Source organism: Colletes latitarsis, chromosome 2, assembly GCF_051014445.1.
Source record: "Colletes latitarsis isolate SP2378_abdomen chromosome 2, iyColLati1, whole genome shotgun sequence".
Lineage (NCBI taxonomy): Eukaryota > Metazoa > Arthropoda > Insecta > Hymenoptera > Colletidae > Colletes > Colletes latitarsis.
In genome coordinates, this window is record NC_135135.1 from 28,568,955 (window position 1) to 28,584,585 (window position 15,631).

A 15,631-nucleotide genomic window follows, 5' to 3' on the forward strand; every position below is an offset into this window, starting at 1 on the left:
ACATGTATTTATGTACACACTACAGCTGTTTACCTACCAATAATAATTCAGTGAATAGTTTCTCAACTGACCGTCATCCATGAGAAGAGGCCGCTAAAATCACCTCCGAATGTGGAGGTCGGTATGGCAGTTAGATTGGGTAAATCACATTACCATTTTCGTGTCACTCGCAACATTACCAACAGGTTACACAAATGAATACGAGAGGAAGTGAGATAGTAAATGAAATTACACAACATTCCTAACCGCACATTATATTTGCGGTAAAGAAATTTTATATTGACCAAAAATGCTTATAATTGACCCCCGCAACCGAAAATAACTTTTTCAGAACGATTTGGAATTTTTTTTTCGCTGAAAATTTCTGCACCTACCCGAATCAAATCGACCACCCTTGATAACTCGATTTTTATAGAAACACTATACTAAAGGGGGTACCAAAGTATTTCGGCATCAGCAGCTCTGCATATGACACTTCGTAAGATGATGAAAGGGTGAGGAGACGCAACGTTAGAGTTGGCAGTTTGATCTATGGCAGAAGTATTTCGGTTAACTCTTGCTTTCAGCCATTCCTGGACCTTTACCGAATCTCTGACCTTGGTATCAACTTCATTGACCATCGAATGACCCATTGAAATGCCTTCTTACAAGGATCCCCTTACAATTTGACATACGATTTTCTTCAAAGCAGAACAAAATGTTTAGGAGTGTATCTTATGTTGTGAAACACGCATATCATTTAAGATTACACTTATCTCTATATATTAAATCCATGCTTATTCTAATACTATTAAGCATCATTTCCAAATCGTAAAAAGCATCAAGAAATTCATCGAAGCAGTACTACTCTAAAATACGAGGGTCGTTCAATAAGTCCTTACACTTTGACAACTGTCTAGTGAGTCACAATGCATACTAAAAACAAACCATTTTCGATGCTACGAGTGTCAGGTCTTGGATTTTCTAAGGACTTATTGAACGACCCTCGTAATATACAGAAACTGTAGATTGGGGTTTATATTTAATGATTTTATATTTCAAAGTCTTGGCCAGGTTTGATACTGATTCAGAGTAACGGAACACGCGCGAGTAGTGGAAGGCAAGTGTTCACCTGTGGTTTTCCTCGGACCATCAGCGCCCGCCCGTTCGAGCGTTTCAGCTCTTCGCAGCTGCGCAGGTGTATCGCCCGGCACCTTCTCATTAACATCTTGCCCAAAAAGCCAGTCACGCCAGCACTAGGATCTGGTACGGTCGAGTCATCCTATCGATTTCATTTTGTTAACACGGTCGAGACTTCGACGAAGTTGTTCGTAATCAGAGATCACTGTGGCATCGTAGTGTCGGGCATCGGGGGCTGATCGTTGATCAAGAAGATGCAATGGGCGAGGGCAAAAGCGATCGTTCTGGCAAAAGGTAAACGCGGCCTTTGCCACAGTTCCGTTGAATCCGTTCGGCGGGAAACGGACTGCAGGGTATCGAACTCCCTGAGGTTTAACGAACGGCTAAGGAGACTCGTCGAAATCTATTTATAGAATCTTGCGCTCTTCGGGTGTCCACGAGACATCGAATTTATTCGCAAAATCAAACGAACACGTTTACGAACAATCTTATCGGAAAGTGGACGCTTACAAAGTCGTCTTATTTAACAAAAAAATCTATTATCCGCATTGTAATCGCTTCGAGCGATTTTCTTTATTCGTCGACGAACGTTGAACGATCGTCCAAAACTTTAATACCTTTATTTCTATTTGTAATTTTTATCACCGTGCGCCACGGAAAGTCGAAATAAAGACGATTTGGAGATCAAACGCAAAAATTCAACGACAGACTCTGAGTATGGAAACGACGAGTTTTTAAGGTATTTGTATACGGCCGCGTAAATATAGGATCGGTGGATTTCAACTTTCGTGGAGATTGTACCTCCCGTCACGGAAGGAAAATAAATTTGCGACGCTTTCTGCAATTGAAGATCCATAAATGAAACGCGATTGGCACAGATATCGTGGACAGTATTACGAAGGCAATCTTACTAATACCGTCGTGACCGTAACGAATTTATTGCTTTAAACCTGTGCTTTTTTAAGGGTAACGAGCATCCAGGGTAAATGGAAATTGACAACCCTCGTGTATAAAGTCGAATCCAGGTTTAATTTCCTGTCCTGGCTAAGAGCGCTCTTTCGCGATTTAGCTCGTTCGTCGTTCGAACGAGCGTTAAATGCTTTTGTAAGATATTCGAAGGGCTGTTAGGCATGTTTTCGAACCCTCGTAAGGTGTCGTCGTAATACTGATAATTAATTTAGATACTTGGCCGGGAATACATGTACGACGTAAGCTTCTATCGTGGTTTAATCTGTTCATCTTATCGAGGATTCACAAGTAGTCGCGAGGGTGAAACATTATTGCGACGGTCGTAAGAAACAATTTTTAATCGTCCAGACGCGAACCAGGGGTGAGTTTTAGAGCACGTGGCCTCCTTATTTCTTCGAGGTGGATTCGCGTGCAAACGTTGCCGGTGAAATGCATAGAGATCGAATCGTGCGAACCGGCGCAATTACTGACCGAAACCCGCGTGTTACGCGCCCCGACGCGCCGCAGACATTTATTTGTCGGCGCATTCGGAGATTCGTACATAGACACGATGAACGAAAATTAGGGTCACCGGGTCGAGTCGAATCCCGACATCCTGCTGCCCCCTTCGCGAACGACAATTCGGCGCACGAAAGGAACTTGAACAAGAACGGCCACGGGTTTTCGTGACTCGTAATCGTCGGTGGAGGCGTTTAAACGAGTTTGAAAAGGGAAACGCGTCCCTCGATCGCGATTACGAAACGATTGCGATCGCTCTGATCCGCTATCGCGATACCACGCGGATGGGAAACGACAAATTATCACTCTTATTCGATGATTAGTCGCGACAAAACGTTGGACGATACGATTATTAGACGACAGCGTTAGATTCGAATTTACTGTATCCTTTTAAGGCATCTTAACAGATTCTTAGACGCCAGGATATTAGGAGTTGGTCGAAGAGATGGGCCTCACACTTCAAACTGGTCGTTTAAAAAACGCTAAAATCTCAAATATTAAGGTTCATTGGACAAAATACTGTAAGCTTGTTTTTTTATTGTTAATCTGCTGTGTGGAAGCCCATCAAAATCGATGACTAGGCAACAGTATCCTACCCTTAAGAGTTGCGACAACCTGATAGGAAGATAGGTGAAATTTCATCGTCCTTATCTTTTCGACACGCTCCCGTTTATATGCAGGGAAAGATAGAATACTTCCGACCTAGAGGTATTTACGACCAACTCCCTTCATTACATAATTATTAGAATTATAAGAACATATAGCTTAAACGTGTTCGTTTAAAGTATCGGGTCGATTGAACTACTAACACAATCAAAAATCGCATCAATAATGAACATAATGCTCCGAATCGAGGACCAATTTGTAAGAACTCTGGTAATTGTGTGCCAATCACGAAAGAACGTCGGTCAATTACACTCAATTACCTGTTTTGTAGGTCACGCTGAGATATCGATTGTAAAACGGACAAATCCATTTCTCTTATCATTGGTTCAATAGTACACTATACAGGGTGTTCGGCCACCCCTGGGAAAAATTTTAATGCGAGATTCTAGAGGTATACATACTAAGATAAATGAAGAAAGAGCGAACAAAATTAGACATTCGTGATTAAATATTACGGAAACATGTGACGGATACGCGTCGGTAGTAGCATACTTAAAGAAAGCATAGGACGATGAATTCTTAATATCTGCAGGCAATAAATTATAGTAACGTCTAACTGAATAAGAAAAGAACGCAAGTTTTTGATTAATTGGTAGATAGTGCTAAAACAGAAAAAGATGGGTAACCGTCACAGAAATTAAACGATTAAGGAAAAATAAAATCTATCTCCTCGAAATTAATTAAACCCATCGTTTTTATCATTGATCTATTTAAAGACTTTTCTACATCTACTTTGTACGCTCAATTAGTCGAAATATGTATTTTATAATTTAATATTATATGTGTAGAATGTCTATCAAACTTGACGTATGACTCAACGTCGTATCCTTGTAGGATCAGGGTTGATATAACACCATTGTCTCGAGAGAACTATGTACAAGAGGTGATCCAAATGTCACATTATAATAAACGTCTTTAATGCAGCATCACCGTGGTCCAAACCCTTAATTAACGTAGACGGAATTGTTCCTCAAGCACGGTGACTACAACAACCTTAATCGATCAAAGATATTCATCGAATATTATAATACGTTTTATTCTATTTTAAACGAACGTCGTTTCTATTCTTTTTGCATTTCCGCGTGAAGATTTTGATCAAACATCGCGTCGACAACGTTGCGTCTGGCATGGCAGTCGTCGATGCGATACCTAAACGTTTCCGTGTCCCCGAGCCATTAGTCTGTAACGAAATTTCTTTTTCAGACTCCTCTTTGTAGATCGATGCGTCGCGTCTGCGAGTCCCGCTGTAAAGGCATGTAGCTTCGTACCACCCTCTTCCTGTTCCTCGTTCTGCCAGAGGGCAGAGGCGCGTCGCGTCGCTTCACCACCTCCTCCGCCAACCTCCATCCTCCTCCAGCAGATTCAGTTTCCCCGTCGGGAGATTCTCAGTTCGTTCTGGCCATCCACCCGAGTCGGTGCTCCATTTTTGTTTTTTTTTTGTGAAATTGCATCGTTCGATTCCTTAAAAAAAAAAACAAAAAAAAATGAGAACGTGATCTCTGATACGTATTTTACATCTCTACATGGTGTTCTAAATTTTGAATTTGTACGAATTAGATTTCGTTAACGTTTTTGTTACCGTACACAGAACTTGCTGTGTGTCAACAAAGAGATGTTTGAACGAGGGGAGAAAATTCTTAAATATCGGCAAAAATACGTTCCTCGTTATCCGTTTCCTCGATTTTATTGTGCAGTGGTCGGGCAACTAACCTCGATTTCATGAATGAGACTCTTTAATACATAGAAGCGAGTTCCTTAAAGTAGGTGGAGGTTGAACGACCAATTGGTCAAAAAGCCGATAACATCGCTCGGGTAGGGTAAACACGCTCTAGAACGTAATTTAGCAATACGATAACAGTGGCCAGTATTTCATTAGCCTAAAAGATAAAGAACGATCGATACTTCTTACAGCGTGAACCCCGATGAAAGCTACTTTTCTTCGATTGATCGCTGCGTTTATCGGATGAGACGTGTCTGTATAATAAAAGAATTTTTTTTCGACCGTTTGAACTCTATTTTTTTTATGGTTGGGATGTACGGTTCCCCGGAACAACGTTAACGAAATTGTATAGAGGTATATTGTTGCAGGATATTAAAAACCATTGAATTTACACGCAGGCAAAGGTCCTCCTCCAAAGGTGCCAACAAATCGTCCTCGGACACTGAGCTAGCGCAGGGTAAGGGTAAAGGGCGGAAACTCAAATCCAAGGAAAAATGGCCCCTCTTAGATGGATTAACGGTCGACGAGCTGGCTCGTTATCGAAGAAGGCGTGTTCAGGGTCAACCGAAGGACAATCTTGGACTTCTGACTGATCTGGAAAACCAAGTTCACGTCAGCGAGTATTGCGAAACGTTTGGCGCAAACAGTGAAGATTCGCTCAAGGTTGGCGTTTTCGATACGACTTTATATTTTTTCTTTTAATATCCTATTGAGACGAGTAGGGAAAGGACCTATATACTTTGATGATTCGTAAACGAAATAGAATACGTACGCTTTTCAAATTAAAAAAATATATATATATTTTCTCTCTTGTCCACGATTTCGGGCAAATTCGTCGTTGCGGGTGGTAGGAAAATATCTGGCTGGAAGGAGAGAAACAAGTCGAAGATATCCAACCGAAGTATTCGATAGAAAATGCACAGTATTCGGATCGAGAAGAGCTTAAAGAACAAGAAGCGAAACTTGTCGATTTTCAAGCTGAAAATAACGATCCTACGACTCCTCTGGTACACGTCGACGATGAAAAAACGATGGAGACTGAAACTGCAAGCTCCAAAGTCGCTGCCCATGTAAATCCTTCTAAACGACCGTCTCTCATTAGAAGGTACAGTTTCAATCAGAGTAATCAGTTTGCAAGCAATTCTATTTATAAGCGTCGGTCGATTCACGACGCGTTATGCATATTTAAAGCAACGAATTAAAAATTGAACTACGCCCTGCAACATTATTTTCATCTGAACGATTCGATAAAAGGGGGACAACTTTAAAACGGGACGGAGGAGACCTTTATACGAACACGGAAACGTATTCGTCGTACGTAGCTTACGAGGGTCAGCACAGGCCTGAACTTGCTCGTAGACCCACATCTTTAAAAATGGAAGGCGATCTGAGCACGACGACCGAAAAATGCGAGAAATTCATTCAATGGCTGAACGTCAGTCGTCCCGAACTGATGCGCGTGCCGACGCATTTAAAAATGGAAGGCGAATTCGAAACGTTGACGGAGAACCATGAAAAATACGTACCGTTCGTGGGCGTACGAAGACCGGGATTGTTAAGGCAGAATACGAATTTAAAACTAGAAGGAGAATCTAACTTTGTGCCGGAGTATACCGACGTATTCAGAAAACACAATAGCAGAGGTAATATTTAAAAAAAATCTTTCAGCCATAATTTCACTAGAATCTGACTTTGGTTCACGCAACGTACGTTAAGAAAAGTAGCATATTTTCATTCACAGAGACGAAGAATAGCATGCAACACTAGAAATAGCACGTTCCATTTGCCCAATAAATCTTTTTTCTTTTTTTAATGAAACTTCAAATTTACTTTTTTAGAATAAAACTTTGAAAAACAATATCGCAAAGCGTGCAATTTTAAGTAGAATTCACTGTGTATTGTTTTCTTATTCCATGTTACAGTACGCTCGCAACCAATAAAACCCGAATCTCATCTGAAGACTGGACGAGACATTTTTCAGAATACAGAGAGCACTGGTGACTTCGTTAATTCTCGTTCCAAAGAGACGCAATTAATGTCTGTATTAAACAATAACGTCGAAGAAGAACGGAAAAAGCGAAAGGAGACGAAGACGAAAGAGGAAGAAATGAAAATGTTGGTCTCGAAGTTGGAAGATTTAAAAGGTCCGCCGCTTGAAATTCCTGAATATAAAGACGCATACAAGGCAGGTTTCATTCCCTCGGATCTTTCAAATACTATGGAATTTTTACAATAATTTAATAAAAATTTCTCTGTTTGTAGGATTTTCCAAGGGAGCGTCCGAAAATTGTAAAACCAGAGGACGAAATCGGACGAGCTGACGGCTCTAAAGTACCTTCGTCGCCTACAACGAAATTTTCAACGAAAATCGATCAAGATCCGGAATATAAATCGAAATATTTGGATTATCAAAGAGATCATCCTGTATACCGGAAACCGTCGTTGACTATGAGATCGACGTTAATTCCTACGGAACATGGCGCAAGTTTCGGTAAACAAGAGTCTAAACGATATAATTACGAACTCACTAGCGAAATGAGATCTCAATACGTTCCTTATGGTCGTGTACCAAATGTTGAACCCTTAAGAGTCCCATCGAACTTGCGTTTAGAGGGGAACCTGGATCTGCAACCGGAATATAGAACAGCTTATTGCACAAAACGGGAAAACCAATTATATACCGTACCAAAAATGCATCGTAGACGAGATCGTAGTTTAAGTGCTTCCAGACGAAAAGATAATTATTGGATAAATAATAATGTAGAGCAATTTGACTGCACAAACGTTACTCAGGATCAAGACGCGTTTCAAGTGTTGCATACGGAAATTCACGAGGACAATTTACATATACGTGGAAAACCACCATCTGGTAGTCGAAGGTGCGTGTAAGAGAATTTTAATACGAGTAATCATAAAAATCTCCTGTCTTTTAATTGTTACGAATTTTTGACAGTAGTAATTGACTTTTGTAACATTAGCTTATCTGATACATAAATATGTATATACGTACATATGGTACAAACAACGCGACGCGTGTGCCTTCCTGTATCGTCGTTTATAGAGGCGTTTATGTCGAGCATTCGTTAACAATTTTCTTATCTTCTTAAATTCTTAAAATACCATTCGTTGATAACTGAGTGCCCATATTACTTGTGTACAAACAAATTGACATAAATATAATAACAATAATTAATAATAATAATACAGAGGTTCGAGAGCTTCGCTAATTCAAGTTCAAAGACCAATGCAGTCAGATGTGCCAGAATATAACAGATTAAAAGATGAATCGACTAATCCTACTTATCGACTTCACGTCTGTAACGTTGATGATGAACCTCAAGGTTTCCGACGCAGACGATCGCCATCACTTCAGTCTTCCGGAAGGATACGCAATCCTTCGCCCGATCGTGAACTCCAAAGCGATGCTAGACCATACTCTCCTAGTTTTGGTAAAGGTACTAATCAACACACTAACGGTCAATCATTTGTTGTTTTGGATAACGAAATTTTTGACTCAAATAAAAATGAGAGACGTAGAAGGCGAGCAGATAGAAATTACAATGTTGATGGCACTCTTGCTCTTTCTAAAGGAAGAACTAGAACTACAACCAATTGGATGCCGCCATGGTACGATAGTACAAACACTATTTAAAGCAAAATGTATGTTATAAACATTTTTGTTTGCCTAACATAAAAAAGAAAGGCTTCTTGGTTTGTAATATTGTCCTAAAGCAATAAAGTTTTTGTGTAAACTAAAATGTATAAAGTATGTATTAATTATTATCTCTTCCAGACAAACACATGTATCTAATACATATCACTTTTAGTATATAATATTCTATTAAACAATAAAGAATAGCAAATTGGTTCATATTCAACTTCATACCTTGAAATTCCATAATCTCATTTAATTATATTGAATAAATGGAGAGTTTGTAGAAATATAAAGAAAAAGTACTGATGTATTTAAATTTACGTTCTTTCTCTATTCCTCGAAGGTGCCCGATCTGCCACGCTCACTTCGGACATTTTCGGTAAACCGAAAAAGAGAGCGTGTGTCAGTCTGTCTTTCTCAATTCGTCACACTCACCTTCTTTTTCTATTTCCCGAAGTTGCGCGAAGTGCCGAGCTCACACAACATGGCCGTGTGGTAGTATATGTCGACTTTCCCCACCACTCCGTTAGTGGCTAAAGAAGTTTGTCGTTACTGGTGTCGGCATCGATGCACTCAATTATGCCAAATCTGGTCACACTGAAAGAAATTACAATTTATAGTCGGTGACTGAAGTGACGTGTGTGCATTAGAAAAGTATATTAACTTCAAAACAAGTTTTTTGGAGGTCTTTGAAACTTATATTATAAAATTAATAATATAAAAATGTCAGACCCGGAATTAGAAGCAATACGACAGCAACGATTAGCTCAGTTGCAGGCACAATATAAGGTATATTAGTACGCATTCTTGTTCTCTTCAGCATAGTATTTTTAAAAATGATAAATAATAGATTACTTAATAAGAATATGTAAAATAGAATAATATATAAAATTATTACAATATAAAACTTGAAAATTTATTAATAATTTCAATTCCTTCTGAATTAATCTTATTTCATCATTTTTAAGTTGTGTTGAAATCAAACTATTTTTAAATATAATACAAGCACTGATTTTTAAATAATTATAAATTTACTTTTTCCTACTGTTATTGCATTTAATATGGAAACTTAGCCTAACAATGTCGAGAATAAACAAGCAATGGAAGAGAAAATGCAAGAAATGGAAGACATGAAAAATTCAATTCTTACTCAAGTATTAGACCAATCAGCCAGAGCAAGACGTAAGAATATTGTTGTATTTGAAGTTTACATAAATGTAATTGTCTAAAATATATTTTTTCTTTAGTCAATACATTATGCTTTGCAAAACCTGAGAAAGGAAAAATGATAGAAGGTATGATATTAAGTATGGCACAACGAGGTCAATTATCTAGTAAACTTGGAGAAAAGGAACTAATTAGTTTAATTGAAAGTGTAAATCAACAAACACAACACAAGACTGTTGTCAAGGTTAGATAAAATATATGTTATATTTATCAATACCTTGCAAGTCAAAGAAAAATTAATGAAAAACAACTTTAGTTTAACAGGCGAAGAGCAGCATTAGATTCCGATGATGATGATAATGATTTATTGCAATTATAAATGTTACATGGCTTAAGCAGTAACATTACATTGCTTTATGTTCAAACAAGAAAGAAGGTTACAATATATAAATATACACTTAATTAGTTGTATGTTCTTATTTTTTATGGTATATTGAAATAAAATAAAGAAATAAAGAGAAAAAGAAATCATCTCATTTAATTAAATCTAAAATTATTGAAAAATACTTAAAGTATTATCATTTTCTTTATTAAATATAAGTAAATACACATTTAAAATGCATAATAGTTTGCCATTTTCAAAAAAAGAATTTTCATGCTTTAAAGCGAACATCCAAAGTTTACATACTGATTTATGTAAACCTTTGATATATTTTTTCACTACATCTATACAATAAAACGTACATCACTGTCTAAATACAGTTACAAAATCATATTAAATATTCACATTCTTTCACAAATCTCATGTATATGTTATACTTGAATTACATAAAGTTGTAATGCAAAACAAATTCTTCCATATGATTTAAAAAAGCTCGTTTAATTGTATGATTTGTATTGTCTGGTAAACGTTTCATTTAGCTAAGATTTATTTTAACCCTTATCCAGTGGTACCTGGATCTTTTTAAATCCAAATTTATGAAAGTCTGGCTTCACTGCTCTACACGTGATACTTATGCTTTGTACCCACTTAAAAATTTTCCATCCTAATATTCTTTAACTACTAAGATTTATTCTACCAGTATTTAGTATAAAAACAAAAAAATCAATTCATAATCATTGAAATACAAAGAAGAAAATAAAACGTAAAATACGATAATAAACCTGGAATAATACATCACCTATTAGAAATATGTACATACACATATATATAATGGATATTTAATATTTTTTGTTTTGTAAAGGAACAGATTTAACTATTATTTATTCGTACTTTGTAAATCTATTTTCTTTTCCTTTGTATTAATATTATTTGATATATTATTTTTTTAATAGTTTTTCACGTTTGTATGCATATTAGTGTTATTTAAAAAAATTTAGGAATCAAGAAATTCAGTATCTAACGTAGTAAGCTTTTTTTGAAATATCTATGAAACAAAACATTATAAGTAAAAAATTCAAGTCCTGTAACCTGTGCAGTAGCCAGTATTAATCACCTTTTAAGGGTTATTCATTATTCTATCTAATTCATACAACTTTTGAATTATATTCACTATGAAAGTGGCTGTTAAAATGTTTCACATAAGTTTTTTATACTTGTGTGAACAAAATGTTGACAACTGAAATAAAATTTCTTAACCCTTTGCGGACAGCGTTTAAATCAGAGGTGACGAACTTCTCTGCCAAGAACCACAAGAGACCCAATACCAGCTATTCTCCCGCCATCATGTAATTAGGTTTTTAACTAGATAACAGCGTGCCTTCGCAACGAAAGCTTCGTCTGTTACGTCCGTAAAGGGTTACATCAGTAAATTTTACTTAAATATAATTAAAAATTGTACAATGTAAAATAATAGTATATATACCTTCGTATCATTAAAAGTCTCACAAAGATCGTAGAAATAATAATGGTCTAAATTGTTTTTTATTTAATCTTTCTTCATATGATTCATTCCTGATTGTTCTGCAAAATTAGACATTACAAAAATGAAAATACAAATATATATATTATAAGTTTTAAAGAAAGCACATAAATTTACCTTCTTCTTCATCATCTGCATCTAAAATATCTGGACAGCAAATGCCATAACATATCAATGACAAAAATCCAGCTGGTAAACCAAATAAGACCATTGTCAAGATAGGATTACCTATCCACATTGCAGTAAGAGTTGTTTTCAATTCAAACCATGATCTGTAGACATGCACAAGCCAACTGTTTCCACCATATCGCTGTAAATTTACACTTTTGTATTAATTTCATTCTATTTCACAAAATAATTTAAATTCATAAACAAGAATAGCTTTTTTATCTACCGGAGCGCTTTCATTGCGAATTTGTTCTAGGAAAAACTCTACAACTTGAGGGGTTAGTTTTTCTGCTTCATCCTCTGGAATGTGATGATGATTTGTAGTAGTGTTAATAACAATTAAACTTGGCAATGGTAGGACCATCATTGCTATACTATTGACTAGATCAGGACTAGCTATCCAACCAAACTGAAAATGGCTGATTAAAAAATGATTATAATTAAATTTTAGTTGAAGCAAGTAATATACAAATTATTACAACATAACTTACTCGTGATACTTTTCTCGTTTGCTTTTAATTATAGATTCTATCATATCTTTGAACTGTGCCATATGTGGTGGTACTTCCTCTAATTGATTTTCTTCCACTACTGCCAAAACCAGATTTTTATTTGTTAAAAAAAGTTGATTTATATTTCCTCTTGTTACTTTTGGAAATGTAGGAAAACGTTCTGCATTTATCCACTTATACAATGTTTCATTTAACTTTTCTATGTCATTTGTAGTATGACCTATATCACAAAGTATATGTTAACATTAATTGTTATATATGTACAAATACAATAATGTTTTGCTTTTTCATTAATTTTACCAGTAAAATTATAATGTGAGTTTTCTTTATAAACAAACAATGCTGGAACATTTCCCTCAGGAGCATGTTTATTAACAATGTTTGGATGTGATTGATAGAAAAATGCATGCGGTTGGAACGCATCTGCAGTCTTGTGATAAAATTCCTGAACATAACAATTTTGTGAGTTATAGCTTTTGTTAATATATTATATGTCAAATTAAATATCAATAGTACCCATAATGAACCAGATTTCTCTCCAACATACAAAAAATATAAACCACGTTCTTCTTTAATTGTCTCAAAACTTTGTGTTTTTGTTATTTCTTGGACAGGTGGACCGCTCACTCTTAATGCAAATTTCACTATTTCATCTCGTGTCCTGTCTCCATGGTATGTAAATTCTTGCTCACCTTTTAAACTGTAAATAAATAATACTACAATAAAAATTGTTAATCTTATACTATGAGAGTAAATTTCATTTCTCCCCTTACAATAAAATGGTTGGAAATCCTTTAACTTTAAAAGCATGTGCTATGCTTGTAAATTGAGTACAATCAACACGTCCTACTCGTATTGATGTTGCATGTAAATGTTGTGCTACATGAGCCCAGATTGGTTCCAATCGTTTACAATGTGCACACCATGGTGCATACATCTAAAACAGAACAATATTATATGTTAGTGTACAGTATTGTTACAAAATTTATATATGCTTACAAAATTTACTTAATATCATATATTGTTCATAATAATTTATATTTATACCATTATTAGCCATTGTCCATTTTTACGAATGTCCAAGAACCTATAACAAAGTGTGTATTAAAACATTGAGATTTATGTGAGTGTTGTAACATAATTTCAATCATTCTGTACCTGTCACTTAATTCGAGTACACGTGATGCTGTTACATGTGTGAAAATTCCTGAAAAAACTAAACTATATTATAATAACATAACTATTTACATCTTCCATATTACACACAACAAAACATGAAATATCTATAAATTTTATTATAAGATAAAAATTAATAACTTGCATATTGTATAACTACTATAAATTCATTAATGAACTAATAAAGAAGCAATAAAGAAATAAGTGTTTGTTCGTATTAAAATGTATTTATAATAAGTATGTCTTCAAAAATATTTTTCAATAATAAAAGCGGACTGGTGAGACAACTTTAATAACTAAAATCAAATTAAAAGCATGCTAGACACTAGTCAATTATCGATCGATACCATTCGAGGTTATGAACTATTATACTGAGTAACAAGCGTATTTTTCTAAAGTTAATGTTAACATAATGTTGTATCTTACAATCACTCAATCAAAATAAACATATTTACCATAAATAATTGCGATGAGCACCAATTTTGTTAATGTTACCATCGCAGCAAAAAAGTAGGAAAACCCTCTTCCGTTTAATGCAAAATATTATGCACAAATAATTTATTTCCACATATTTATAATAGTTTACACTTTTAGCAGTTAAATTACAACGCACACGATAATTTCCAATATATCTCTACCATGTTTTCGTTTTACAACCCCACATAGTCTTCATACCGGCTTCCTCTAAAACAGTGTGGTCAGGTTTGGCATAATTGTGTCCATCGACGGCGACACCAGAGATGCCAGATTCAGCACTCGGTGCACTACTCCCATGCCAGATCACGCGTACGTGAGCTCTTGGAGTTTCGGAAAGTCGACAAAGACAAACTGACACATGAACTCTTTCCCGATTCTCTGAAGCTACCCGAAGTAATTTCGGACCGCCTCGTGGGAGTCGAGAGAGCCGCCCAAGTTGCGTGGAATAGTTTGTTATTTTTAGCGATAGATGGCGCTTATTTTCCGACCTCAAACCCCCTGGTGCTAAAACGCCCAAGTTTGTCGTGGAATAGTTCGTTATTGTCGACGATAGATGGCGCTTATTTTCCGACCTCAAACCCCCTGGTGCTAAAACGTCCAAGTTTGTCGTGGAATAGTTCGTTACCTTCAATGCTAGATGGCGCTTATTTATCGACCTCAGGCCATCTGGTGCTAAAACGCCCAAGTTTGTCGTGGAATAGTTTGTATCGTCCACGCTAGATGGATTTCTCGACAAACTTGGGCGTTTTAGCACCAGGGGGTTTGAGGTCGGAAAATAAGCGCCATCTATCGTTGACAATAACGAACTATTCCACGACAAACTTGGGCGTTTTAGCACCAGGGGGTTTGAGGTCGGAAAATAAGCGCCATCTATTGCTACAAATAATAAACTATTCCACGACAAACTTGGGTGTTTTGCCATCCGGATTTCCAAAGTGCTCGGAACATTTCCAAAATGCTGGCGGCCTTTACGAAGAGGTGGCATATATCTTATAGCTAAGGGAATAATGGGGAGAGGGAAAGAAAGATAAAAATGATGAGAACACATAGAATTCTTTAAATTATATCATTTATTGTCATAGATTTACATTATGCAAAGCTTTAATACATGTATTTACAATTATTAAAGCGAACGTTAATTTAGTATGTATACGCATAAAACTGTGGTGGCAGTCTAGAATAGATCGTATGTTTTTTATTCGGAATTAGAAAGTCCCAAACCGTCGGTCTTTTTCGCTCTCACACGCATTCCACTGTTACTTGGAGACACGAATGCAATGCATCAATGTGTATGATAGTATGTAGAGAGGGGATTAAAAAAATGCATTAACAGCAAATTTAAAGCAATTCGTGGTTCGTGCATAATTTCCACTCGAACTAGTGAAACAACGGATGCGAGAATACCTGCAGATATATTTTTTTACTATCCATATCGTTTCTTATCTTATATTACAATTAAACAGTTGTAGCGAAATTCAGTACCATTAACGTGTATCTAATCATAATTTACGTTGTAAGCTGCAATGGCAATATTAAACATTATCATCGCTACAATACAATTGGTAAGTAGAACATTAATATG

At 36.1% G+C, this 15,631-nt stretch overlaps 3 protein-coding genes and 1 long non-coding RNA gene across 7 annotated transcripts; 2 read left to right on the top strand and 2 right to left on the bottom strand.

Moving 5' to 3' along the window:
- Positions 1-1,252: 1,252 nt before the first annotated feature.
- On the top strand, positions 1,253-8,674 carry LOC143351522 (uncharacterized). 2 transcript variants are annotated; one of them, XM_076783103.1, is made up of 8 exons: positions 1,253-1,413; positions 5,371-5,635; positions 5,824-6,077; positions 6,227-6,615; positions 6,895-7,157; positions 7,235-7,463; positions 7,584-7,851; positions 8,180-8,674. In XM_076783103.1, exons 1-8 carry the CDS (start codon positions 1,379-1,381, stop codon positions 8,622-8,624), a joined length of 2,148 nt encoding a protein of 715 aa, XP_076639218.1. In that variant the 5' UTR covers positions 1,253-1,378; the 3' UTR covers positions 8,625-8,674. The 2 variants fall into 2 exon arrangements, with proteins under 2 accessions (XP_076639218.1, XP_076639217.1); XM_076783102.1 differs by having other exon boundaries at positions 1,254-1,413; positions 7,235-7,851.
- On the bottom strand, positions 3,987-7,622 carry LOC143351523 (uncharacterized). Its single transcript, XR_013081756.1, has 3 exons — positions 7,501-7,622; positions 5,365-5,566; positions 3,987-4,713 (listed from the first exon to the last, which is right to left on the bottom strand). It is a non-coding gene; the product is annotated as an uncharacterized LOC143351523 (long non-coding RNA).
- Positions 8,675-9,163: 489 nt separating the features above from the next.
- On the top strand, positions 9,164-10,322 carry Pdcd-5 (programmed cell death 5). Its single transcript, XM_076782909.1, has 4 exons — positions 9,164-9,416; positions 9,701-9,809; positions 9,875-10,038; positions 10,111-10,322. Exons 1-4 carry the CDS (start codon positions 9,351-9,353, stop codon positions 10,171-10,173), a joined length of 402 nt encoding a protein of 133 aa, XP_076639024.1. The 5' UTR covers positions 9,164-9,350; the 3' UTR covers positions 10,174-10,322.
- A 21-nt stretch (positions 10,323-10,343) lies between these two features.
- Positions 10,344-14,452, bottom strand: Tmx3 (Thioredoxin-related transmembrane protein 3). 3 transcript variants are annotated; one of them, XM_076782906.1, is made up of 11 exons: positions 14,028-14,451; positions 13,555-13,612; positions 13,444-13,483; positions 13,170-13,333; positions 12,913-13,096; positions 12,697-12,841; positions 12,376-12,616; positions 12,111-12,303; positions 11,834-12,026; positions 11,660-11,757; positions 10,345-11,574 (listed from the first exon to the last, which is right to left on the bottom strand). In XM_076782906.1, exons 1-10 carry the CDS (start codon positions 14,068-14,070, stop codon positions 11,723-11,725), a joined length of 1,296 nt encoding a protein of 431 aa, XP_076639021.1. In that variant the 5' UTR covers positions 14,071-14,451; the 3' UTR covers positions 10,345-11,574; positions 11,660-11,722. The 3 variants fall into 3 exon arrangements, with proteins under 3 accessions (XP_076639022.1, XP_076639021.1, XP_076639023.1); XM_076782908.1 differs by having other exon boundaries at positions 10,346-11,574; positions 13,555-13,603; XM_076782907.1 differs by having other exon boundaries at positions 10,344-11,757; positions 14,028-14,452.
- Between the last annotated feature and the right edge of the window lie 1,179 nt (positions 14,453-15,631).